Source organism: Haliaeetus albicilla, chromosome 23, assembly GCF_947461875.1.
Source record: "Haliaeetus albicilla chromosome 23, bHalAlb1.1, whole genome shotgun sequence".
Classification (NCBI taxonomy): Eukaryota; Metazoa; Chordata; class Aves; order Accipitriformes; family Accipitridae; genus Haliaeetus; species Haliaeetus albicilla.
The window spans coordinates 12,485,203-12,509,643 of record NC_091505.1 but is presented as its reverse complement, the minus strand read 5'-3'; the positions used below and the strand labels follow the sequence as shown (position 1 = coordinate 12,509,643).

General features: G+C 48.1%; 1 protein-coding gene across 2 annotated transcripts in view; it reads right to left on the bottom strand.

The window, feature by feature from the left end:
* Nucleotides 1–514: 514 nt before the first annotated feature.
* LOC104318832 (gamma-aminobutyric acid type A receptor subunit alpha3) overlaps nucleotides 515–24,441 on the bottom strand; it is a 75,568-nt gene continuing 51,641 nt past the window's right edge. The window contains exons 6-10 of one of the 2 annotated variants that reach the window (XM_069811167.1): nucleotides 22,506–22,588; nucleotides 18,664–18,807; nucleotides 16,856–17,008; nucleotides 14,038–14,249; nucleotides 515–6,284 (exon numbers count right to left, since the gene is read on the bottom strand). In XM_069811167.1, the coding sequence (XP_069667268.1) occupies nucleotides 5,955–6,284; nucleotides 14,038–14,249; nucleotides 16,856–17,008; nucleotides 18,664–18,807; nucleotides 22,506–22,588 (922 nt within the window). In that variant the 3' untranslated portion in view covers nucleotides 515–5,954. Of the gene's footprint in view, nucleotides 6,285–7,332; nucleotides 7,623–14,037; nucleotides 14,250–16,855; nucleotides 17,009–18,663; nucleotides 18,808–22,505; nucleotides 22,589–24,441 lie in introns of those variants that run through there. The other variant, XM_069811169.1, reaches the window with a different exon arrangement.

Below are 24,441 nucleotides of genomic sequence, written 5' to 3'. Positions count from 1 at the left end.
GTGTCCCGGACAGGACAAGGGCTGTGTTGGAGAAGTTATGACATCTGGGACTAAGTTTTCCTGAAAGGTGCTGGGCAGCACTGCCAGCAGTGACCTTGGTCCAGGCAGCAAGCCTCCACCAATAGCCCAGCGTGGGGTCCCTTGCTCCCTTTGTTCCCTGTGACTCCCAAAGCCATATAAGGACCAGCGGAGAGGGATGCACCTCTTTCCAGAAGATTTAGCAAAGAGAATGAGAGGGAAGTAAAGTAATTGAAAGTGGCCATTTTCTCTTTCAAAGAGAAGGAGGTTTGACTTTTAGGTATAAAGAGTTTGTGAGCATAAGTATACACATGCATATATGCATATATGCATATATATATATGTAAAATCCTTTGGCTGACTGAACAATAACAAGGTCAAACAGTAAGTATTTATACCTGGAAGCCATCAGTCTCATCCATGTTGTGGCATCTTGCCAAAAATGCCTTCAGGAGTAGTTTAGCTTGATATGGAGAGAGGATTAGTGAATTGTTTGGGGTTTTTTTTCTCCCTACTTTGACATTAACAGAGCATTTATGTTTTCATGAATGTGCCCGTCATCCTGGCTGAGTCCTCCCCACCCCCAACAGCCACCAAGAAGTCAGGGAAATGTTGTTTCTCTCCAGTCTGCAAAATCCACACAGATATTTGATCAGGTGGGTTAAAGTGTGGCCCCTGAGAGGCATACAATTTGGGGAAGAGGGCCTGGAGCAAGGGCTGGCCTGATGCTGTGACAGTTCAGCCCCACACCGGCTCTCCACCACCCCCAGGACCAAGCATGTGGAAGGGGGGACACTAGCACATCCCTGTCAAACCGTTTCCCAGGTGAACCTATCGGGAGCTGCCTGGTCCTCTCCTGCTCATGGCATGCCCTGGCACGCTGGAGGAGTGCGGTACCTGTCCTCAATAGCCACTCACCTTTGACCGTGATCCTTCCTTTAACAGCAGCCTGTGTTTAACTGCTCTGTTCCTCCAGCAGCTGCAAAGAGAACTGCAAAGAGGCTGTTTCTACAGCAACCTCCAGGACAGGCAACAGCTCTAGGTTTCTGAAGGTCTCAGAGAGGTTCGTAGCAGAACAGAGGGTCTTCCAATGTGAGGTGATCTGGAGCAAGAGAAACCCCTTCCTGCTACATGATGCAGCCCTTAATCCCCCCAAGGGATGGCTGAAAGGAATCCAAGATATGGACAGAAGAAATCAAGGCAGCAGATGAGAAATGAATAGACCTTGTGTCCATAGGACAGGCTTGCAGAAACAGGCTGGTCATGACCTTGTTTGCATGCATGGCTTGTGTCTGGCAACAGCAAGCATTGGGGTCTGCTTGCACAGGAGATGTCTTACAGCAAACAAACTAGGACACTGCCAGTGCTACTGAGCTGGCGAGGATCAAGACAGGGGTGAGCTGTGTTGGCCACAGCACTTATCTGTGAAACCTAGGGAGTAGCGAAGCCAGCTTTGCTTATGTTGAGCCTGGTGCATGGAGGAGAACTGGGAAGTTCTGTCTCGGGTGTCACCGTCCTGCTTGGTGATGTTCAAGAAGCTTTTGAGGTATTGTATGGGGATAACTCCATCAGCCCTTTGGAAGAACAGGTGGCACCAAGGGACCACTTCTCCCCCATCCTTCTCATGTCACCCTGCAGAAATGTCACAGCACTAACACGGCGCTTACAGCTACCACGTGCTGCCTCCCCTGCCTGCTCAGAGGACCTCAGCCGAACCGTCCCCTGCCTCCCTGGGGCACAGAGCTCCTGAAAGCCACACTGCTTTTGCCCATATGCAGTTTACAGAGGAGGGAAGAGGTAAGCTGCCAGCGCCAAAATGTCCCTCTGACATTTTCAGGCGAAATGCAACTGCAGGCTTGGACTGCACTCTTTGTGTCCCAGGTGGTGCAAGCTACAGAACAGGAGCGCAGACTGAACAGATCATTTTTATCACCCTCAGAGACTTCTAATTCCTGCCTGGGAGATGCTCATCAAGTCAGGGAGGCTTTGGGCCTTGCCAGAAGAAAAGAAATATTGGAGTACTGAGGTTCACAGCGAAATGAAGTGCCCACTCCGTGCACAACTGTGGATTAGATTATCAATGGCCAAGTACAGATCTGTTCCTATACAGGAACAATTATAAAAATGGAGCCCTTAGATACCATCACAGCAAGCAGTAAACCCCAGTAACTGATGCTAGGTTAGCTCTGGCCTGGTGTGCTCTTAGATGAAGCCCCCATCAGCAGCCTGGTGTTAGCTGGGAAGGAAACGTCCCAATTTGAGCTGCTGACAGATTTAAAAAAAAAAAAGAACATTATCTTCTCTGTGATGTCTGCTGGCAGGAGATGTTAAACCACTTATTTATAACTATCTTCCCGAAATGCTTCCCTGCTTGGAAGCCAAACTACAAATCCTGTTTGGTTTGTTGTCTTTAACCAAAGGATGCCGGTATTTCTGCTTCCAGCTGGCAAAAAGACTTGAAGCCAGTGCCAGGCTTCGGTGGGAATAGACTTGGCTTTCAAGGCGTGCTAACACAGATCCAGGAAGGGAGCCTTTTATCAGGCAGAGAGCAAAGTTTCTGGAGTCAGGAAGAGCAAAGATGAGCCAGCAGACGGGTGTCACCGGCAAGCCAGATCGGTGGGTTGTGTCCTGGGGACGGACAAGAATGTTGGCGTTGCAGGGAGGAAAGGACTGGGGAAGAGACTGGCAGGAGATTCACCCCAACAGTTTGGCGAGACAGGTCGGATCACCTGCAGTAAGTGAAGAGGCTCAGATGCTGCCCCAGTGCTGTCCCTGGCACCGCAGAGAGGTCCAGCCCCGGCACCTTGAGCATCACCCTGCTGCACTGTGCCCTGGGTGGGCAACAAAGGCAGTGCCTACAGGTGCTCGGGCTGCCAAGAAGCTAATGGTAAGACCTGACAGTTTACAGAGAGCTCTGTGAAGCAGGCATCAACAGACACAGGAACATGTAGCAAGGCAATGTGCAGTAGGATGTGGCCCTCGGGATAGAAGGGATTTTGGGGAATGCCCAGGCTTGCAGAGGAGACCACCTCTACGGCGAGGCCAGCTCAAGTCAGCTAAGTCACTGGATCCTGTATTTAAACTTGCCTTTGATGTAATTCCATTAGTAAACACAATATACTCTTTGTTACCATTTTATTGTGTTTGTTTTGCTTTTTATAGGGTTTCTATTCCATTCACTTAGGCCTGAGTATTATAGTGACATGAATGTTTTATGAGATGCACTTCATCTCGCTTATTTAAGAAAATGACATCCAAGTAGTTTCCAAAACAAACAGCCTCACGACTGGTTAGCATAGCACTTCCCACTGGACAGCCCGGGGAGCAGAAGGGTGGCAGCAATGGCACTCGCTGCTGGAGGGGACGGTGCTCCCATGGAAGGAGCACAGGAGCCTCAGTGGCGAAGGGTACGGGGCCGCGGCAGGGCAGCGCTGGGGCGGCCGGGCTGTCAGAGCGGGGTGGCTGCAGCAGCAGGAGGCCAGTGCCAGGAGGAACCGGGTGCCCCAGGTGCAAAAGCAGCCGGGATGTCCCCCCTGCCCAGCAGAACGGCTGGGGATGGTGCAGTCTCCCTCTGCTCCTACAACCCGATGCTGGGCGCGAAGAGGGAGAGCTCCTGGGCTTTCCCCTCCTCACCACCCAGCAGGGAGCCCTCGATGATGAAAGGCACTGTAGAAATGTCATGGCCAGTTTGGGGGGCGGATGCTGTGGGGGAGTATGGGGAGAGAGCTGGTTTCCTTAGCATCGGCTTGGGCGGGGAGGTTGCCACCTCTTGCCTGATGCTGCCTGTTGGTGTGGATGCACTTGTGGACTGAACACACCAGGGGCTGAGCTAAATGTCTCAGGGCTCCCCTCCTCACCGCAGCTGAAGGCAGGGGGAGCGACAGCACTGCTGGTGAGCCAGCAAGATTGGTTAGGGATGGGCAGGACACACACCAGTGTCACCCATGCTGCAGGACAAAGTGCCCTGGTCTTCCATGCTCCGTCCTGCCATCCCCATGGATATTCCAGGTGGGGCAAATCCTGTGCCTTGTGCTCAGCCCTGCTCCTGCATGGGCAGGGGTAAACTGAACTCGGCACAGCAGCTCAAAGCAGTACTGAAGACATCACCATCGGGGTGCTGGGGCTTCGGCCTGTCTGCATGCACCCAAAATGTGCTGAGGGCAGCTCAGGGGGGCCAGGAAAGAGGGGGTGCATCCCACCCTGGGAGCAGGGCTGCTGGCAGGATCAGTGCTGCCCACGTCCTAGGGATGAGAACTCACCAGGCACAGGATGTCCTTCCTTGTAGCAGGACAGTGTGTCCATGGGTCTGGGCACCAGGGAGTGGGGACAGATGATTGGATGCCACCATCTTGTGCTGCTGCTGGGAAGGGGATGACCACTGGTTTGGGTCCTTGACTGTAGTGGCCAGGAAGGGAGAAAAAGCCTCTCTCCAAGGCACTGGAGGACTCTCCTTGGAAGAGCATGCAGGTGTTAGAGTTGGGTCTTATCTCAATGGCTTTGTGGGATGGCACCTGGCTCACATGGCTCTCCAGGACAGCAGTATCACCCTGCTGTTTCAAAGAATGCCTTCTGCTGTTCTCCCATGGTGCTAAGGATGCTCAGCTGCATCTGTTCAGCAGGGGCAGGGAGGTACTCAGGGACCGACTGTCCCCTGACTCACCTCCACAGGTGGCCCCAGTGTGTCCCACAGGAAACAGCCTGCACCCGGGCTGGCCTGAACCAACATCACTGCTGCTCTGGTGCACCGGAGCAGGGATGCACCACGAGCTGGACTCCCCTGGGTTGTGCTCCTCCCTGTCAGTGTGGATCACCTGAGAGGTAGGGGCTTCTTTGCCTAAATCCACCTGTGAGCAGTGAGATACTACAGAGGGCTGCTGAGTAGCCAAAGGAAGATGAATGGGGAGCTGGAAGAAGGGGCGGGGACAGAGAGGAGATGCCAAGAAGGATAAGTGGATTGGGCCAAGAGAAAGTGATAAACCACCCATCTGAACACAAACTCTATGGCTTCCAGTCCTGATGCTGAATGCATGCAGCCTCACAGCTACTGTCTCCTCCAAGGCATTATAAAGCTCCTGTCTTCACTTCCTGACTGACCCTGGAAAAAATTATTTCTCTGGTAGGAACCAACCCACCCTCTAACATGAATTGCCCCAGGAGTGCAGGATGGCAGACAGACAAGACCTTTCTCACCAGTTCTTGTCTGGGGAGAGGCACGGAGGAAACCAGCAGCTGGGTTTGGTGAAGACAGAGAGGAAGAAGCCCTGTACATACCTACAAGATGCTGCCACCCTGTTCCACCACTGCAATGGCTCCATGGACCACAGCAATGGTGGGTTTGCCCCCAGCAGGCACTGGGCTACAAGCTGGCCCACACTGCACTGCTCCCTCAGTGGACCAGCTCACCTGCATCCACAGCCTGGGGAGTACCACCTAGCACAAAGTGCCAGCAGCCCAGCTGACAGACTGACTCTGGAGGCCTCCAGATCCTTGAGCCCAGGCCACCAGGAGCATCCACCATGCTAGGGCAGTCCATCGCAGAAGAGGAGGAAGGGGGTGGACTGCAGCAGCAGCCCTCAGCAGAGTGGAGCGTGAAATGGCAGTGGCATGCAGACCATGGGAACAGCAGGAGGTAGAGGAGGAGAAACGGAAGCACAGGGTGACTTGGACAGATGGGGGACATCAGACTCACGATGTTAGAGGCACAACTTGTTATGATCCTTTTGTTTTTTTTCCTTTCATCATCAGAGACAAAGTAAAATGAAACTAAAGTATACGGGATTAAATTAAAATCACCGTTTTGTTTACATTATAAAAGAACGATCTAATAATAATAATATCAAATGAACAATAATAATTAAACAAAACAGGAAAGAAGAAAGCCCTGGAGAATTCCTGCCTGGATGGTGCTCACTGATGGAAGGTTTGTGTGACTGGTTTTATTGTTTGGGGATCATTCCCTTGATAGCTGACTCCCGGTTTACGTATGTGGCCCAGTAGACTAAGTTGAAAATAGCAAAGAGGACTGGAAAGACGATGCGGGACATCTTGTCTACCTTGCTGACGCTGTTGTATGTCTTCTTACTCTCTGGGAGCTTCTCCTCTATGCGGGGCATCTTGGGGGGTATGTTGGTGGCAGTAGCAGTGGCAGCAGCACTCTTGGAGATGGTGGGCAGGCCAGGGTCCTTGGCAATGTTGAGGGCATATGTGGTGCCAACAATGTTGTAGGTGTTGTTGGTTTTCTTCGCTAGTGCCACTGGCTCTTTTTTCTAGGGAAGGTGGAAGAAAAAAAACATAATTGAGGTGAAGTGACTGTAGAATTGCATGGAGAACATTTTGTCCTCTGAGTTTACCTGCTTGCCCAGATGAGAAGATGGAAAAGGGTGTGAGGAGCAAGAGACCAAGAAGGCATTGTGGAAGGGAAGGAAGATGTGGTGAGAAGATGGCCAGAACCCATGACATCTGCCACTTGAGGGCTGCTGGAGCATAAGGACGTGCTGGACTAGGGTGGACCAGCTACTCCGTGTAAGCCTGGCATGCAGCACGTAGCACAAAGAGGTCCTGGCCTGGCAGCTAGGTCCTGCTGCAAGTCAAGTAACTGAAGCCACTAGCTGGGTTTGTAGCCTCCTTGCAGCCCCTTAGATCAGAGTAGTTGTATAAAAAGGTGTGTGCAGCTGTGCTTGAGTAGTAGCTGCCCCAGACAGGTGACTCCTTGAATGGCTGAGAGCTGCCAGGTCTATGTTGCATATCACCAGCTTAGTATAAGTGAATGCAGGCTCAAACTACACAGACTCCTTGTTTTCTCTCTCAACTGGGCAGTGTTTTCTGTTGCATGTAAGGTTCAGCCATGGAGAGATGATGCAGGAATGTAGTCTCTAGAAAAGAATGACACCCCGTGTGGTCATCCTGGAGGAAGAGTTTGATCTTCTGCTTTGCTGGCCTGCTTCCTGGGTCAGGTGAGAGGAGGAGACATGACAGAGGATTATAGTTCTTTTTTTTTTTTTTTTTGTAGCAGTAGCAGAAAGCCAGTGGGGCTTTAAGAATGTGGGTGACAGCATTGCAATACTTTTGCACCATATTACAAGGCCATATCATACACTGCCTCAGTGCCCCAAATACCTCACAGGAATACCTCACAACTTAACATCACAATGTCCAAAATTTCTCTGGGACCCTTTAGAGCACCTCATGACCTACCCAGGTAAGATACAGAACAGATAGAAGGCATTTGCACTAGCCCTGGATTTCAGGACTAGCCACGCTGTCCGTGGGGAAGGAAGGAGGGCTTGCATAGCAAATGGCAAAAGAGGCACTTACGTGACAGACACAATGTACTGAAGGATGATGGAAGATGCTGAAGACAGACAGTTCAGATGTTAATGAAGATGAGTGGACAGGAAGACGGAGCTAGGAAGTCATGATAGGTGTTACCCCCACTCTGGGGATCTTCCTGTTGCTGTCAGGGGCCTGAGACCAGCTGCACCGTAGACCATATCATATAAAGCAATCCAGGTCTACCAGGAGAAGCCCACCGAATGAAATCTATTCATATGCAAACATCAGGCATCCTACACATCCCAGCACTCATGTACTCCATGTGGTGTCCGCTGTAATTACAGAAGAGCCAGCATTAGATACAGCAATGACTCATGGTGGGGATCTAATACCTAAACTGAGAAGGAGGTGTGACTTTGGATCTCATTTTCTATTCAAAAGCAATTGAAACACAAGGTAAGGCTCATCCGGGCATTTCCCAGGGGTGCTTGGCATGGTCTTGCATGTACATGTGAGGGAACTATGTACAAAGTGATCGTCAGGAGAAGGGGAGAGTGTGCAGCCAGCAGGACCTGTACATCTCCCTACCCTAGCCTGGGAACTGGTAGCAGACAGCATTGCTGGGTAGCACTGGGAGCTGCAAAGGCCACATTTGCCCAGTCTGCTCTGCAGAGATACTCCAAGGGCTTTAGCTTTCATACTGTACTTCCAGTTTAAATGTGTCCACAATCACCATGGATATTTCTGGGTACCTTAGGAAATAATTTTCCACAGTGATTTTCAGAGGGACACTAAAAGCAGACCTCTGTGCAATCTTTAAACCCCCCTCCAATAACATCATAGCCAGGCCTGCAGCCTTGTAATAATGCCAGCAATTACAGAAATTACCTTGCTGTTAGAAGGAGGTCTAAATGCCTTCAGACTCCAGATCAGATTAAACCACTGATCAGACCATATTCATAGTCTTTTATGGGAGTGGGTGTTATGATCTTTAACGATTAACTGAGCAACTGATTTCTGCAATCATTAGAGCCATGTTAACTTGTACCCCCTGCACAGCAGGTGAACTTTTCCTGCTAAAGAGCTGACAAGAAGCAAATAAAGGACTAAAGATGTTTCACCTTCTAAAATATTTAAATAAGCTTAAGTATGATTACTTATTAACAGAGCTACAGGAGGTAATAAAATAATTAATAATCAGTAATGAAATGAAAACCAGATTGTTGTTCACAGAATGTAATTTGAAGTGCACTGTGATTATTTTAGTATTAATCAGCTGTGTTATTTGTTACAGGAATAAGATGACTACAAGTGACATGACATTTTCAACCTGGCTAGCTTTTCTGCCCCAGAGCTTGGAAAGTGGATTCGTCTTGCCTGGCCAAAGGCATCTGAAAACAGCAGGCTGAAACAGAGCAAAGTCAGGCAAATATGAATGCTGTGGATGGTGATAGCAAGCTACTGCTCCTATTAGTGTGATCCAGAGCCCCCCAGCATCAACTTGGGCTTCTCTGGACCTCAGATGAAGCTGTTCAGGTACTGCAGAGGCTTGGGAGCCTACAGCCAGGGCCTTTTTCCAGCTGCCTATGGAGTCTTCTGCCCTGGTCAGAGCTGGGAGCCTGGGTAGCCTTTGGGAAGCACCCAGAGCACACACTGCCTACACCAAGGCACATGTGTGTGCTCTGTATGTGCTCTGCTCCTGAGATGTCAGAAGAAATGGTTCAGTCGGAACTTTACTGGCTTGTGCTTTACAAGTAAGTGTTTTGGGCAAGATTTTGACAATCAAACAAAGAAAAATGTGCTTATTGCTGTCAGCTGCAAAGTAGCCCCCAGCCTTCCCCCTGCACCTTTATCTGTGAGGAGTTCCACGACATACTGAAACAGAAGGAAAGAGTAGAAAAACAGCAGGCAACCCCACATTTGCTTTGAAAACTTGTCCCATTTAAAACATCTATGTTGCAAAGCAATTCCTGCATTTACGGCCCTGTTTGGGCACAGGGAGACTGAACCTCTGCATAAAGCTGCCCCTGCGCTGCTATCCTGAGGGAAAAGCTGTGAAAGCTGGTCTAGAGATAAATATGTTCCCTGGATATTGCAGTCTGACAAGTTCTTCCACAACACACATACTGGAAAATAACAGCATTTTTGTTAAATATTCTTGTCTTCAAGCCTTTCTGTTGAGGAGCTAATGGCTGAACATCTAAATTATGGGAACTACTGGTTCTGCCTATGATCTGCTGGAGATACAGTTCTCTGCACCTGTTCCTCGGCTAGAAATTTGGGTTGGAAGCACTATCCCTCTGACAGGCCACTCTGAAGGTCACCATCACTAATATCTTCAGTACTTGAGAAATGCAAGGTATCTGCCACTTGCCATTCTACAGAAAAGTCACTTTATTGATCTCCAAGCAGCTCTAGTCTCTGACATACTTGTATCCTACAATTCAAAGCCCAACAACTGCAGTTGCTGTTCCAGCAAACATGTTACTCCTTCCTCATGCCAGCCAAAGTTCGCCTCAGCAGCATGCCAGAGACTTGATCCTATCAGATAATAGCTGCAAAGTGTTTTACACTGAGATGCCTGTACCCTGAGCAGAGGCAAAGACTCCAAACAATGCAATCTGGCATTAACAAGCAGGCTACGTCAATGCCAGGTTACTGTCAGCCACTGGTGTAGCCTTTGGCATCACTCATCCCTCCCATCTCTTCATTCAGATTACGTGGGACTGAGCCTAATGATCTTATGCTCCCTGGATCACCAGACAGACTCAGAGGTTGGATGGAGTCAATAATCAGCCCAATACACCACGCAGATAGTGTTGAGAGCAAGACAGTGAAATGTTGTTGAATGATACATGGACTCTAGTGAAGATGCTGAGAACATAAATCACTTGCAGTGCTATGAAGAGCTACAGGTGATTGCAAGCGCAGTAGGACAAAGGACACATGGGCTGCAGAGCATGGTCAGCAAGGGAAAGTCCCAGCAAAAACATATTTACCATAGTGAGGCAGAAAAAAAGATGGGTCTGAAACAGCCCATGAGTCTGTAAGACTTCAAACTGGTGGAAAAGGGTGGCCTGTCAAGGTTGGTTCTAGTTCCTCTCTGTTGGCAAGGAGGGGATTGAAACAAAGATGCCACAAATGGAAAGAAACAAAGGAGAAAGAAGAATGATTCCCAAGTGACCTGGATCAAGGGGCAAACTTTAGAATTGCTGAAGAGTGAGTTGGACAAAGAGCTAGGCTTCAGTCAGTGGAAAAGACACCTAGTGCATATGGTGAGCATCCCCATCACTTCCAAAATACAAGAAAGAAAACCATGATGATCATATCAAGAGAAGTCTGGAGGATGCTTTTTGGTGACTTTCTCTTAGTGAAAAGACATGTGAAAAGTATATAAAAAGCCTGGACCTAACCTTCTCACCATGCACTACAGGATTATTATCTTAAGGATGAGAAGGATAAAGATCCAGGACTATTCCTCCATCCAAACTGTGTCTTTCTTTGTTTTCATGTGTCTGACTGCAGCTACTTGTATTGTTTTTGTTGATTCTTGCCACCCAGGATTTCAGAGCAATGTCACACAAGCACAGATACAGAGCTAAACCAGATTTTATGCATAGACATGGCATTGCAGGCAGAAGTGGGTTTAAGTAAGCATCTTCCAAAGATCCAAAGCACCTTCCATCCTGAGGAACAGACAACACTTCTTTGCAGGGAACTCCCTGGTAAATGTCATCCTTGCAGACTTCATGAGTTTCCCAGTGGCAAAGTCACCATTAATAGTTGTCTCTCTGGATCCTCACTGTAACAGCTGCTCAGAAAGTGACCTTGTTGGCTCCAGAGATGGCCATCCTTATGGTTGGGACGGATGGATGGGATGGGATGGATGGATGAATGGATCTCATTCTGTTCAAACACAGCCCTTCTGTCCTGAAGTGGATCCTTTTAACAAGATATTTTGAGGATGCTGGAGATAAAGAGCTTTCCTGGCTACTGAAACCACTCATCTTTCAATCTCTTTGGCCTCTCACTCGTCCCCAACTACCGCCATCTCCCACCTTCCTCCTGATGATGTTTTTTTTAAAATCATCTTTACTAACGAGTTTTCCACACTGGATTCAGATACCTCTCTCCAATTTGATCTGCACCTCTAGGTTGGTTGCAGCCACTCTGCCATACAAAGGGAGAGGAAATCCTTCATCCACAATTAGTGATTACTGGTGGCAGGCAGGAAAGGTTTGAAAAATATTTGGGTCCAAGAAGCATTAGTCAAATCTTACCAGAGTGCGTGTTAAAGGGACTTTTGGTAACATCTATGGTGATATCTGCCTGCCTTTCATTAGAGGAGAACTGCAGAGAATGTGCAGAGTAGCTCCCAGCTAGAACCACAACTCAGCTGTGGCTACAGACAGAACATCATCATAATCATTTATGATGCAGAGATCAGCAGTTCACCAAGATCAGCCCATCATGATAGATTCTACCGGAAAAAATGCTCTGTTCCCATCTAAACCGATGGGTTGGCTGGAGGGGAGAAGGACAGAATGGAACCAGCCCTGAAACAGTGAACATGCTGGGAGTGCCTGTCACCAACCAGCAGCTTTTGCAAGGTAGTGATTTCTTTCAAATGGGATGGGAAGCATTAGTGCTGCCTACATTTGAGGTGAGGGAAGGGCTGATGCTTATTGATTTTTTTTTCATGTTCATGCAATGAAACAATCAAACCTGGAGTGAGGATCCTTGCCATCACATCAATAAAAAGCATTCTTTTTGGCTGGGGGGAAGGCTCTCCAGAGACCAGGGCTCAGCCTGGGCTTGTCACTGGTAGTTTTACTCCTGATACAAACACTTTAAAATGCCAATAGTTATTCTTTTGCCTCCTCTTTCTTTTGTGGTTTCCACCACCTGGCTTGTCAATTGTTTCAAGAAGAGCTAATTAAAGGCTGAAACTGAGCCAATGAGGCACCTTCATTGCGTAGCAAATTCACTGCTTGGAAATATTCAATGGAATAAAGATGAAAAGCAAATATGGTGACACATCGTATTCCCAAGCTCCCTGGAAGCCCACTACTCTTCAGGGAGCTCTCTGAGCTGCAGAGAATGGGAGCGGGTTAGCCTTCTAAGATAAAGATTAGGGTTAGCTTGAAAAAACATCTCCAAATTTGGAGTCCTTCCTGATTCTCCAGCATAATACCAATAGCAGCAAACTCGCAAAGAGCACTCCCTCTGAAACATTCCTGGTCCTCCTTTGTTTTCTTGTTTGATTACCATGTGCACAAACATTCTGCCTGCTCTTACCCTATTGTTTCAGCACTGTTAGTCTTGCAGTGCTGGGTCAATGAATAAATTAAGGAGTGTGCTTCTTCTGTGACAAATACAAGCTTTTGAGCCTTTGCTGCTTTTTTGGCTGTGCCCAGTTCACATAATTGCTCAAGGCTGAGCAAAGTCAGTGAATCCTGATTTTGTGCTGATTTTCCTGTCCCTGAAAGGGATGTGGTTGCTTTGAGGACCTGTTCTGATCCTTCGCTCATGCCAATGACCCGGGAAAGGCTTCTCTCATCTCTAGAGGCCAGATTAGCGTTATTGTTCACGATGGAAGTGGAAGACCATCAACTGGCCTCCTCTGGAGCCTTTCTGCCGTGAGTCTGTTGCTTAGACCACAGCTGCAAAAGCAAACAGATAAGAGAGATTCCAAGAAACACAAGAGAGAGGCATTCAACACCCAGTGATGGCTGTGATTCTCCATAAGGCCTCTGTTCTCCTGCTTTGACCTCCATACCAGAGAGATGACTGGCTGTTGTCTTCCCAAAAGTTACTGCAATTCTGCCAGGTATTTGCATACAGCCCCACAACAAATTTAAACAACACATTAAAATGCAAAGGAGAAAAATATAAAGGCTCCAGAACCAAGAACAAGGACAAAGCTGATTTTCAAATTGATTCAATAAATATAAACAAGGAGCAGCATGCTACAGTAAGCGATTTCTCCGCGCAGCTGAGATTAAATCAGTTAGGAGGGAGGGGGCACGAGCAGGGGTAGCGGTGGCTGTCAGGAAGGAAGCTGCCAGAGAGGCTGATCCCGAGTGAGAAGGGAAAACGTGGGTGATGCTAGGCACTAATTTACTGCCAGTTGCCGTTTCTGATTGCTTGCTTCCCACCCACCCTCTTTGCCCGAGCTTACAAAGCAGCAGCTGCCGGCAGCTGCGGGCAACAGCACAAGCATTAGACCTTCCCATCACTGCACCATGCTTGCCCGTGCCAGGGGAGACCTACAGTCAGGGATACCAGCCACAGGGGACACAGCGGAGTAGGACCATCTCCATTGGTGAGGCTAGCATCCCATGGCCTACTTCGGTTTGTGTGGCATGCTAGCAACATGGAACGTGACATTTATGGGTTGGAGGGAGAAGAAAGGAGAGGAGACCACCGGCGGAGCAAGACCAAAACATGCACGCATTCATGTTTCCACCGGCAAATGGTCGTGCAGAAGGACGGAGGGAAAAGTGAGCAGTCAGGCCTGGGTGTTTTTCTCCAGCTAAGCACAGTGGCCAGCCCTCCAAGCCCTTCCGCCCTCGACCCTCAAGAACCACTCCAGTTGAGACCTGAGCTGAGGACCCCAGTAAGTAGCATCCAGCCTCCCGGAGTGCTGCGGGGCTGCATGTTACCCACTCCTGGCCCCAGCGCAGCTCTCTCGTGCAGTGTTTCTTCACCACCCGCTCCCCCCCCAGCCTTGGCCACAGGGCTGACCTTCATCTCTTGGGCTTCCAGCACCTTCTTGCCATCCCAAGCCCAGCTGCGCTTGGTGAAGTAGTTGACGGTGGCAAATTCGATCAGCGCAGAAAACACAAAGGCGTAACAGACGGCTATGAACCAGTCCATGGCCGTCGCGTACGCCACTTTAGGTAATGAGTTTCTTGCGCTGATGCTTAGTGTGGTCATGGTGAGGACGGTGGTGACACCTATGGAAACACAGCAGGAGACAAGGATGGTGTGAGACCATACACTTGTACCCACCCAGTTTCTCCTCAAACCGCACAGTTGGCATTTCCATCATGTAAATTTAGAAGCCATGCTCTAAGCCATGTGGCCCACATTCCTGCTGTAATTAGGGGAGCCTTACCTAGCACAAGTCTGTGGTGCAACTCATAGAGTAATGAAACAGTCCAGGTTGGAAGGGAAGTCAGTTTGTCCAACCCCTGCTCGAATCAGGGCCAACTTCAGGTTGCTCAAGGGCCTTCTCTGGTTCAGTTTTGAATATCTCCAATTTGTATAATCAATGGCAAACATCTGCATTAGGATGAAATTAATCTTGCCCAAACTCCATCAACTAGATCTCTGCTCACTATAAAAGAGTCCTAGCTCATAGGTAGGCACCTGCATTCAATTCCTTGTCTGCTAGTAGGGTAAGTTGCATGATGCTAGACCCAGCTCCCTCATGTAGAATATGCCATGGAGAAGCCTCTGGTTGCTTTTGCAATGAAAGACAAATAATAAAATAACAGTAAAAAGGACAGCCAGATGGTTGGGAACTTCACAGAGGACCAGAAACTGGCCACTTATCCAATGTGGTTCTCTCAACGTTTTGGAAATAGTGTCTTGTGACCTCCATGGATGGACATCTGGGATCCTGGGTCCTGTCGGCACAATCAGGCACCCGTCAGTGGCCCAAGCTGCCAGAATGAGTGTCACAATGATATATCTTAAAAAAATGATCTGTTGCAAAATGCCTTTTAAAGCTTTTTTTCCTTAAAACAAGCAACCATTGCTATCCATTTTCCCCAATAATGTGCTCTTCAATTAAAAATGCATTATAAAAATATTGACTAATTTTCACTTCCCCTAAGCCATTCTCCTGGTAATTGAAGAGTTTCAATAATATTGTTGACAATATGCTCTGAGGGGCAAAAAAGAATAAAAAATTTGAGTTCTCATTATTTTCTTAATAGGAAAGCAAGGCAATTTGGGAGCAAAGACATTTTTCACAAAGGTAGGTTTTAATTTTTCAGTCAGCTCTTTCTTGCTCAGTCTGAGCTGCTACTCGAGGAAACCTGTCTAATTGCAAATCTCAGGATAACATAGGAGGGAATCAAATATCCTCAGAGAAGGGCTCGCCCCCAGTGTCAGGAGTGCAGAGATACTCCAGAACCGCTGCAGATGTAATAGCCCACCTGGGTCATGGAGAGACATGGGGTCCGCCTGTGCACTCTGTGGGGTTTAGTTGCAAATGATTCACAGATAGATGAGTGAGGAAAGTTCATTAATGACTCTCTGTATGCCTGAGCTGGTCCTATTTTCCATGTGGTTTCTGCCTGAGCCTCCCCTTTTCCATTCTGTTGGGTGAAAACACCAAAAAGTGGGTGCCAAGGGGCCGTAGCCTCTCTTCTTCACTGTTATCACAGTTCAATGCAGGTCTTGCAGTCTGGATGGTGCAAACCAGTTTGGTCATACTAACCGCCCAGCTCCCTGCAGCTGCACTCCATCCTGGGGATCACTGTAGGATTTGCCTCACCAGGGAAAGGAAGGCAACCTTGTGCTAACGGGAAGAAGCTGAGGTCAACTGTAAATTTTAAAGCTTGTTCATGACCTACATTTCACAAGCCCCAGTAAACACAAAACCCATAATGATTCCCTTCTAGTTCATTTAGGAGGGTGCAGAGCCACCTGTGACCCTCCCCACATCCTGTTCCAGTCCACAGCATGGGAACAAGGTCCAGACCTGTGGAGAGGGTCCAGAAAGGAGGACATCAGCCTTGTTGGGTTTGTGGGAGTATTTCTATAATGACTCTTGCTACAGAGAAAATGCTTCATGATCTTTGAAACCAGACCACCTTCTGTCTTATTCAAAAACATGAGCAGGTGGTACCATATATCCCCATTCTGCTTCGTGACTTTTGTCCAATATACTCTCTATTAAGCGGTATCTGCTGGGCACTGTTATTTCCAGGAAATACAATCCTGCAGCATCACACCTGGTCTGTGAGCTTGTGTGTGTAGATCCTGAACTAAAGGTCTTGGCAGGAAAGCACAAAGCAATTCTGTTATTAAAAGTTTGTAAAAGCTATTAATATATGTGCAATGCCAGCCTGACACTTTGCCTCGGAGAGAGGACCTGAAATGAGCTGAAGAAAATAATAACAATATATTTACCATGCAGTTATACTGTCTCAGCCCAGGAACTTGTTATGTGGAGCTCTGACCAGGGGCACATTAGCAATTTCAAAGGTAGAGCTTTAAATGCCTCCCCATGTGTCTGTGCTCTCCTCAACTCAAAAGCCAATATAGATAAGCAGACACAGCCAAATGCATATAATTAGATGATCAATACCTTGATTACTGTTAATATTTATGGCTTGGCTTGTAGCAGAAACATGGACAGGAGTATTTTTGCAGTGATTCAGTGGAAGCAGGGGCACTGGGAAGACGCTATTCTGGGAAATGGCCAGCAGCTTCACTGATGCTGGTCAAGACCTGGAGAAGACCAGCTCTGATGCTCAGTCTATTTCCCGTCCTTTGTGGTGCCTTTCTCCCCCAACCTGAGAGGACGCCCCCAGGCTCTCAGACTCACCAAAAACTGTTCGGGCAGGAACGGACTCCCTGTTAAGCCAGAAGGAGACCTGGGACAGGATGACTGTCATAATGCAAGGTAGGTAGGTCTGGATCACAAAGTACCCAATCTTCCGCTTGAGGTGGAAGTGTGTGGTCATGACGACGTACTCCCCTGCAGAGACAGCCAGTTAGAGATGCTGAGCCGCCTGTGCTTTCGAGGATGGGGCCAGCTGACCACCAATCCACCTCTAAACCACTAAAGATCTGTCCTGAACAAACTTTCAAGTTTTTAGATGAAATTGCAGCATGTGTGTCATATTGTTATTGGCTGGCATACCCTGGTATCTTACAGTACTGTAGACCACCCTAACAGCCGTGGGAAGGAGGGATGCATGCTGCAGCACACTGTCAGCACTGACTTTGCACATCCTGCACATGCACACACAACTGCTGTGCCATGCCAGGCATGTGCCCCAGTGTAGCCTGGGTGACTTCCACATAGCATTTGTCCTTTCAAAACACTTCTCTGGAGACTTCTTTAATTCACCACAAAAAGGTTGTGGGACAAAGGCAAATCAATGCCAATAGATAACTGGGCAATAGGCTTTCCCTGTTTCACCCCAGGCACAAGATGCCTCTGGGGATCTCTTCCAACCCAGCTCCCATCCCTTTTCTGCTCCAGCCCAGGGAGCCATGTCATGGGTAAGATCCCTTAAGCTTAGAGAGACCCTAACAATGCTTCAGTAGGATTCAGGACAGAGGATTTTATTTTCTCTGACAATCCTGAAAATATTCCACCTTTCCTCATGGTAACCATCTCAAAAATCAGGGCAAGTTCTGTTGTTAAAGGTCTGGGCTGTAAACCAAAGAAGCAGCTGTCCCTATTTTTCCTCAATGCCCTATTCCTCCACTCAAAGCTTTGGATATTTTGTTGGATTATTGTGCCTTTTTGTTGTGAGCGTGGCTCTGCTAAATCATTACACACAGGAGCCTTTAGCAGCTTTCGTGCCACTTCAGGTTATTCATCTGTACATTTTACTACAACTTAAGTAGAGAGATGGGTCAGATATTATGACATTTAGTTCCCTGGACTCCCCACATTTCCCCAAGGGAGGTGATATGAGTTGTTACAGACAGACACTATTAAAATCAAGTGCACCAGAGAGGAAATATCCTCAAATGAGAGAACTACTGGTGCATACAGAAGAAAAAAAATAGAAAAGAGAAAAAGAAAGATGAGAGACACACATGAGATAACAGAAGCTATCAGTACCTGGATTCAGAGGGGAAGGGAGGAGCAGCAGATGGGAGAGAAAGATGATTAATATTGGTCATTAATCAGAGGAAACATTTGTTTGGGATAATCTTCTACTAGCTATGATAATATTTGTGTAAGCAGATGCAGTGAAAATCACGCCGAACATTATGTTGCATTTACCTCCCCTGCCCACAATGCTCTCCTGAGGGACTGGAAAGGGATCCAAGACAAATGAACTCACACTACCAAGAACCAGCTGGGCAAGGTGGGGCAAATTTTCCACACAACAGATCATTTTTAGATGCTTGAAATCAGTTTTCTAGGTTATGGGCGATAAGGCTCTTTAAGTGGAAACCACTAAAAAGCTAAACCGTTTACTGCCTCTTGGTGACTGCTCCAGATGTCCCCAGCCATATTCTCCAACTGCACGTGGCTTGGGAAGTACTGTGGTGCTCACCGCCCACAGGTGCTACCTCTAATTATGCCAAATCATGGCATTCAAAGCCCATGGGTCCCTCTCATCTGACAGTGTGCTCAGCCCACGCATCGCATCACGGTCCCAAAAGTACCTGTGCTGGATCGAACCATCTCTGTCCCAACAACATGGCCCAGCAGGTCATACTGGTTCAGGCGAGATCCACCCTTTGCTACTTCCACTGATTTATCCTTCCCCAGTGTCCAGGTGTAGATCACCTCCGTCTTTGTGTAGGCATCTGCGGAGGAGAAAGAAGAATGAGGTTTGTGCTTCTGCCTGACCTAAAATATACCAAATTAGCCTGTAGCCAAATTAATCCCTGCTGTGCATTCCTCAGAACCACATGGCTGAGCACAGCGAAGCATGGCCAGAGACCGAGGTAGTTCAGCAACTGTTAAATCAAATGAACAAAAGGGAGCTGGGGTTTTCAGAAGGGAGCTGGAAGAGGGGGCAGAGCACTGTCATTGAGAGACATGTTGTCCCCTTGACGTGCTGACTCTGCAAGGGCTGGCTCCAAGCAGAGACAATATAGGAAGGTGTCCAGGCCAGCAGGCTGCTGGGGCAGCAGGACAGCCACAGTCCTGCCATGCCAGGGACCAGGAGAGTCATGCTGGTAGCAGCTGGCGAGAAAGGCTAAATGCAAATGAGGTTGAATTTTAGGCTAAGGAGAAAAAGTTAAAAATCTTTACTCTCACTCAGAAGCAACCCTCTCCAAGCCTCTCAACTTTGAAGGTAGTGTGCCCTCCCACCAAGATGCTTTTTCCTCTGCATGACCCTGTGTTTGCCAGCCTCCAGGCCAATCCACCAGGCAGCGATGGAGGTCAGTGCTGAGAAAAGCCTGCCTGCACATTGCACGAGAAACAGCAGGCAAGTGTTGCTGGACTGCTGCATGGGGTAGCACTGGGCTCAGGGCCAGGGCATCCTTCCAGGAGCTTGCAAGTTCCCCTCTCTATCCCACCTGCCCAACTCCCCATATGCAAACTCCTCTCTCTGACACACAGCCACCATCACCTTCACAAGCCTTTGTGACCAAAATCCTGCTTATCCTCATAGCCACTCCCTTTCCCAACAGTGCCTGCATGCTCTTGCTTTTGCCAGTCCTATCGTATCCAGAAATTGAGTCTCTCCAGGCTCTACTAGGAGATACTTCTCCCCAATAATGCCCAAGTTTCCTGTCCATACCCATTCTGCACTGTTTTTTTAGGCAAGAACGAAGTTCACTAAAACAAGTTTTTAATTCATTTTTACCACCAGCTTCTCCTATTAAGACATAAATTGGCTGGGGTCAGGTCAAGCAGTGGCTCAGGTCTGCTACAGAAATGTCTCAGCTCCTGCTTTGTGGAAGATTGTGTCCTGAAACAATCAGATTTCTCTGAGCTTTTTGAAACAACCATTGTTATCCCTGCACTGTAGGTTTTGGCAAACCTATTAAATACTAAGTAGGCACTGTGCAAAGTGGGGGGAGTGGTTTTGATGATCAGCCAATGTTTCTCAGCATGCCAGCGTGCTGCCTAAGCACTTCTGATGCAGGCTGGCACCTCTCACCCGATATGCAACACTCTGCTTTTCCAACCCCTACTTCCAGCTCTTAACATGCTTCTGGACACCTCAATCCTCCTTCAGGTTTAGCTTTGTACATCTCTGCCAATGCTCTTCCACCTTGATGGGCAGCACCTTCTGCTCCAGCAGTCATGGTTCACCCACCACCACTCTCAGTCTACAAAGGAAACTTGCCCACAGTTTCATTGCCATCATCCCTGAAAATGCAGTTGTCTACATATCTGGTTGTGTGGGACAGAAGCGTATCTGGTGTCACATAGGCATGGTATGGATGCTTGGAACATATTTAATGCCATGAAGCTGTTTCGGTTCTGCTCAGTGCCTCGCTTTCAATGCAGTCTAGTCCAATCCAAACAGGGACAGCTCTTTGACATTTAACAGAGCTGGTAACTTCAGCAACATCTTCTGCTAGCCTAGTCTCAGACAGCTGCTGTACAAATGTCCTATGACTGGCTTAGAAATGGTTGTTCTCTGCTGTGTACATCCATCTTCTAGGGAGTATGGCGATAGGTAAAGCTATCACCTTCACTGCACTTGGTCCAAGGAATGATGCAGGTGGGCAGCTGAAGCTATTTGAAATGCCTGATGCCCTTACTTCTCCTGCAGGCTCTCTGCCTTCCCTCTTCGGGTGGCTGCCATGGTAGCAGAGGGACAGGAGGCCACTGATGAGCCACTGTGTGGGGATCACTGGAAGGTGGTCACTGAGGCAGATTTGGCTACCCTTTGAACAGCATGTGTCTCACCCTGGCATTGTCATTCTACTTGTAAATCTGACCCCCTTTAAGCTTCTTGAAAATGAGCAGCTTCCAGCTGTCAATGGCTTTTTGGTGCAAACGCTAGTTTAATCCTACTCCAATGCAGGAGAGGTGAGCTCAGATGCTATGTGGATGGGTGCTTTAGTAAAAGCCATACTAATGTTAATCAGGGGGAGCTCTCTGAGCTGCGTATGTCAAAACTCTCATCATTCAGAGGCCACATCAGTAAAAATACCCAGAAGAATCCCAAAGGATATTCCAGCAGAAATATGAACATTAATCTCTTTTCCTCACAAAAAAAACATCATAAGCAATTGGATGTGGAGTAATCTGCCTTCCTGCAAATCTTGTAATAATCCCAGAGATTAGGCCTGAGGTATGAGATTTTATATCCCTCCTCACAAGGTCAATTAACATCCTTCTCTAAGGCTTAGTATTTTACTGGCCTTAGTGATGTCTTGTGGCAAATAGTTCTACACTTAATTAAGTGCTGCCTATGAAGTAACATTTTGTCATGAGGCAGAAGAGTAGATGCACATGATAAACATGATTTCTTCTGGTGTCAAGCAAACTTTTCAACTTTCTCCTTAGTTAACTCCCAAATGGCTCCAGGAAGGAAGTATCAGTTTAGAAAGGTGTGTTTTCTTAGAGTCCAAAAGGGAGATTACTGGTGGGGGCTCATTCTTTAGTTTGAGGTGGGTAACTCTTCCATCTAACACAAACATAGACTGCGAGTGGTGCTCAGTTCGTTGAACCTGGAGGAGACTCCAGGCAGTGCAGGACTAGGACATTTATTTCCACATTATGGTGTACCAGTGACTTGGAATTTGGTTCCCACTCACTTTAGGAACAAAACCAAAAGAAACTTAACTTGCATATGGGAGAGAAGAGGGAACTTGTTCCTAGGCAGGATATGGGAAGCCCAGGCAGACGACCAGCTGCAAGCCTGGGAGGCTGGGAGCAGCTTTCAACTCACCAGCAGCCTGCAAATCTTCCCTAAACCAGGACCCTTGGGTTTTGGGACTGAGATTCCCAGAGTTTCCAAGCCTTTTACTTGAGAGCAGCCTGCCTGACAGACTGAAGAGGAGCAAGGGGTTTGTAAGCTCCACTGGAGCATGGAGCCAGAGCAACCAGAGATTTCAGGCTCTCCCCAGACTGGTAGGAGTGATGTAGGGAAGCTGGACAGGACACCTGGCAGCAGACACCACTGCTATCTTCCCAAATATGTCACCCCAGGATCACCTTGTGATGAAGGAAAAGTATTTCTGAGTCTTCCACCAACACCGGTCCTGCTGGGGCAGTGCTGAAAAGGCAGCACTGCCCACCGAAGGCAGGGAGAGCAATGGGAAGCTGCTCTTCCCACTTCCCCAATAACTTACAGCAAAACCATAGGAGTCTAACCCATCCTGTGAGCCTGAATTGACCACACATTTGCATGCTGTCCATTTCTGATGATGGTAGGAATTGCATGTATAAGATACCAGAAACAAATTTTTGGTCACATTATCATTAGCAATAATTAATAACACTGTTACTAAAATACTGGAAAACACTAGCCACACAAAGGACTGTTCTTTAGCTCTGTATCCACCTCCTCGCAGAGGATGATCAAGGTACTTACAGCTCCCAAATTTCAGTGGGCAAGCATGCACATCCATTGGGAAGTCCTCCAGGTGCATGGGGCACTCTGCATGAATCGTTAGCCTACAAGACAAAACACAGAGCGTGATCAGAAACACACGGCTGCAGAGGCTCCCACCTGGCCCTTCTGCCACGGCATCTTTGCCCTGCACCCATCAAAGGCGACAAAGGCCTCAATGTGGTCACTAACCTCTGGGTCTCCGGGCAGAAGGCCATCAGCTGTGGATAGAACAGCAGGCACACAGATCTGGCAACCTTTCCCATTGTATAAACTCAACCTTATTGACTGAGTTCATCTTTATCCACCCAGTGCAATCAGAAAATCTGCTAAAGCCCAGGACTTCTGTTTGCTTATGCACTGTGCATAAAGGGCTTATTAATGCCTGGGGCCAGGGGACATCTCATGGACCATGCTGGAAAGCAGAGGGAAAGGGCTTCCAGGGAACATGGCTTGATCTTCGCGGTGGTCTGGAAGGAGTCAAGGGCTGGCAGATTGTTCAGTCAGGAAGCCGCAGCGCTACTGGGCTTGCTAAACAAAGTCAGTCAGAGCCCTGAAGTCGCAGGTGCTGCACCAGGGTACAACAAACCCCTGTGCATGGGGGGCACCTCACCCCACCTCCCTCAGCTCTTCCCTCACTGGTGGCACTGCAGAGGATGCTGCGGGCTGACGCAGAACTGCATGTCCTGAGGCTGTTTGGGGGGGTGCAGGACAACTAGTGCGTTTTACGCATCCACCAAATCCCAGTAGGATACCTCATCGGGAAGGAGTTTTGTGAGGGAGGCACAACCATAAAAGCAGTGTGCTGCAGAACATGGGGCCAGGCATAAAAGGATCTGTTATAAAAGGCTCTAAAAAAGGTAGCTCTAAGCCCGTGTTCCTTCCTGAAGTACTGCAAAGCCTGCAGCCTAGGAGGGGGAGCCAGGACAGACAGCTTCCCAGGAGATGTCTAATACAATCTTTTCTGAAGGAACCATTTCCAGAGAAAAAAAGGACCCACTTCTGATGGCTCGGCAAAATAACAAATAAACCATGACAGGAGCAACAGGTGGATGCAAAGGGCAAGTGCACAGACCTAAGGCAGAAGGTGGCTTGTGGAAAACTCAGGTCAATAAGCACAGTGGAAAGCTTCTGTTGAGATATTTTCTTTCAGCTGGAAAAACGTTAAGTTATTCTTCATAGAAAATATTGAGCCTTAGTCAAATGCAAAACAAACCCTGAAAAAAATAAAGGGTTCAGATTTTGTTTGCTAAAAGCAAAGAAGAAAAAAAAAAGAAAGAAAAGAAAAATAAAGGTTTTTTCTTTCAGGTGGACAAACCTTAAATGATTCTACAAAAAAAAAAACGGGGGTGGACAACGACTGTTTTTTAAACTTGGCATAAAAAAATTTGGTGGACAAAACCAAGCACTTCACAAATCACTTTAAACCCCCCTGTGGGGGAAACAAAGCAGAATCACCATGGCTTGGAGGTGGCAGGCTGTCACCAGGGCTGCAGCGACGGTGGCTGCAGGCGGCAGATGGTGCTGTGACAGGAGGACACCAGCGCAAACGAGGGATGCAGCAGCAGTGAAGTCCTGCACAGCTGCTCCGTTTTGGCTGCAAGAGTGGGCCCGGCTGCACTGGAAGCCCTCCGCTGGCTGTGAATTTTGCTCTGCTAGGTGAGGAAATGAACCTCACGATTTCAGACCCACATCCAGCCTCATCTGCTTCTTTTAGAGGATCTAGAAAAGGTGTCATGCCCGTGAGAGACAGGCTGAGGCGTTAAATGAAGAAGCAGAGGAGCAGAGGTGGAAGCTGCTGTAACTTCGATGGGGCAGGACTGGGTGGCCAAAACCCTCCTGTGTGACCTGGAGCCCCTGCAGCACCCACAGCAGGGGTTTAAACTGCAGTTAACCCAGCCTTTGGGCATGTCTGGGA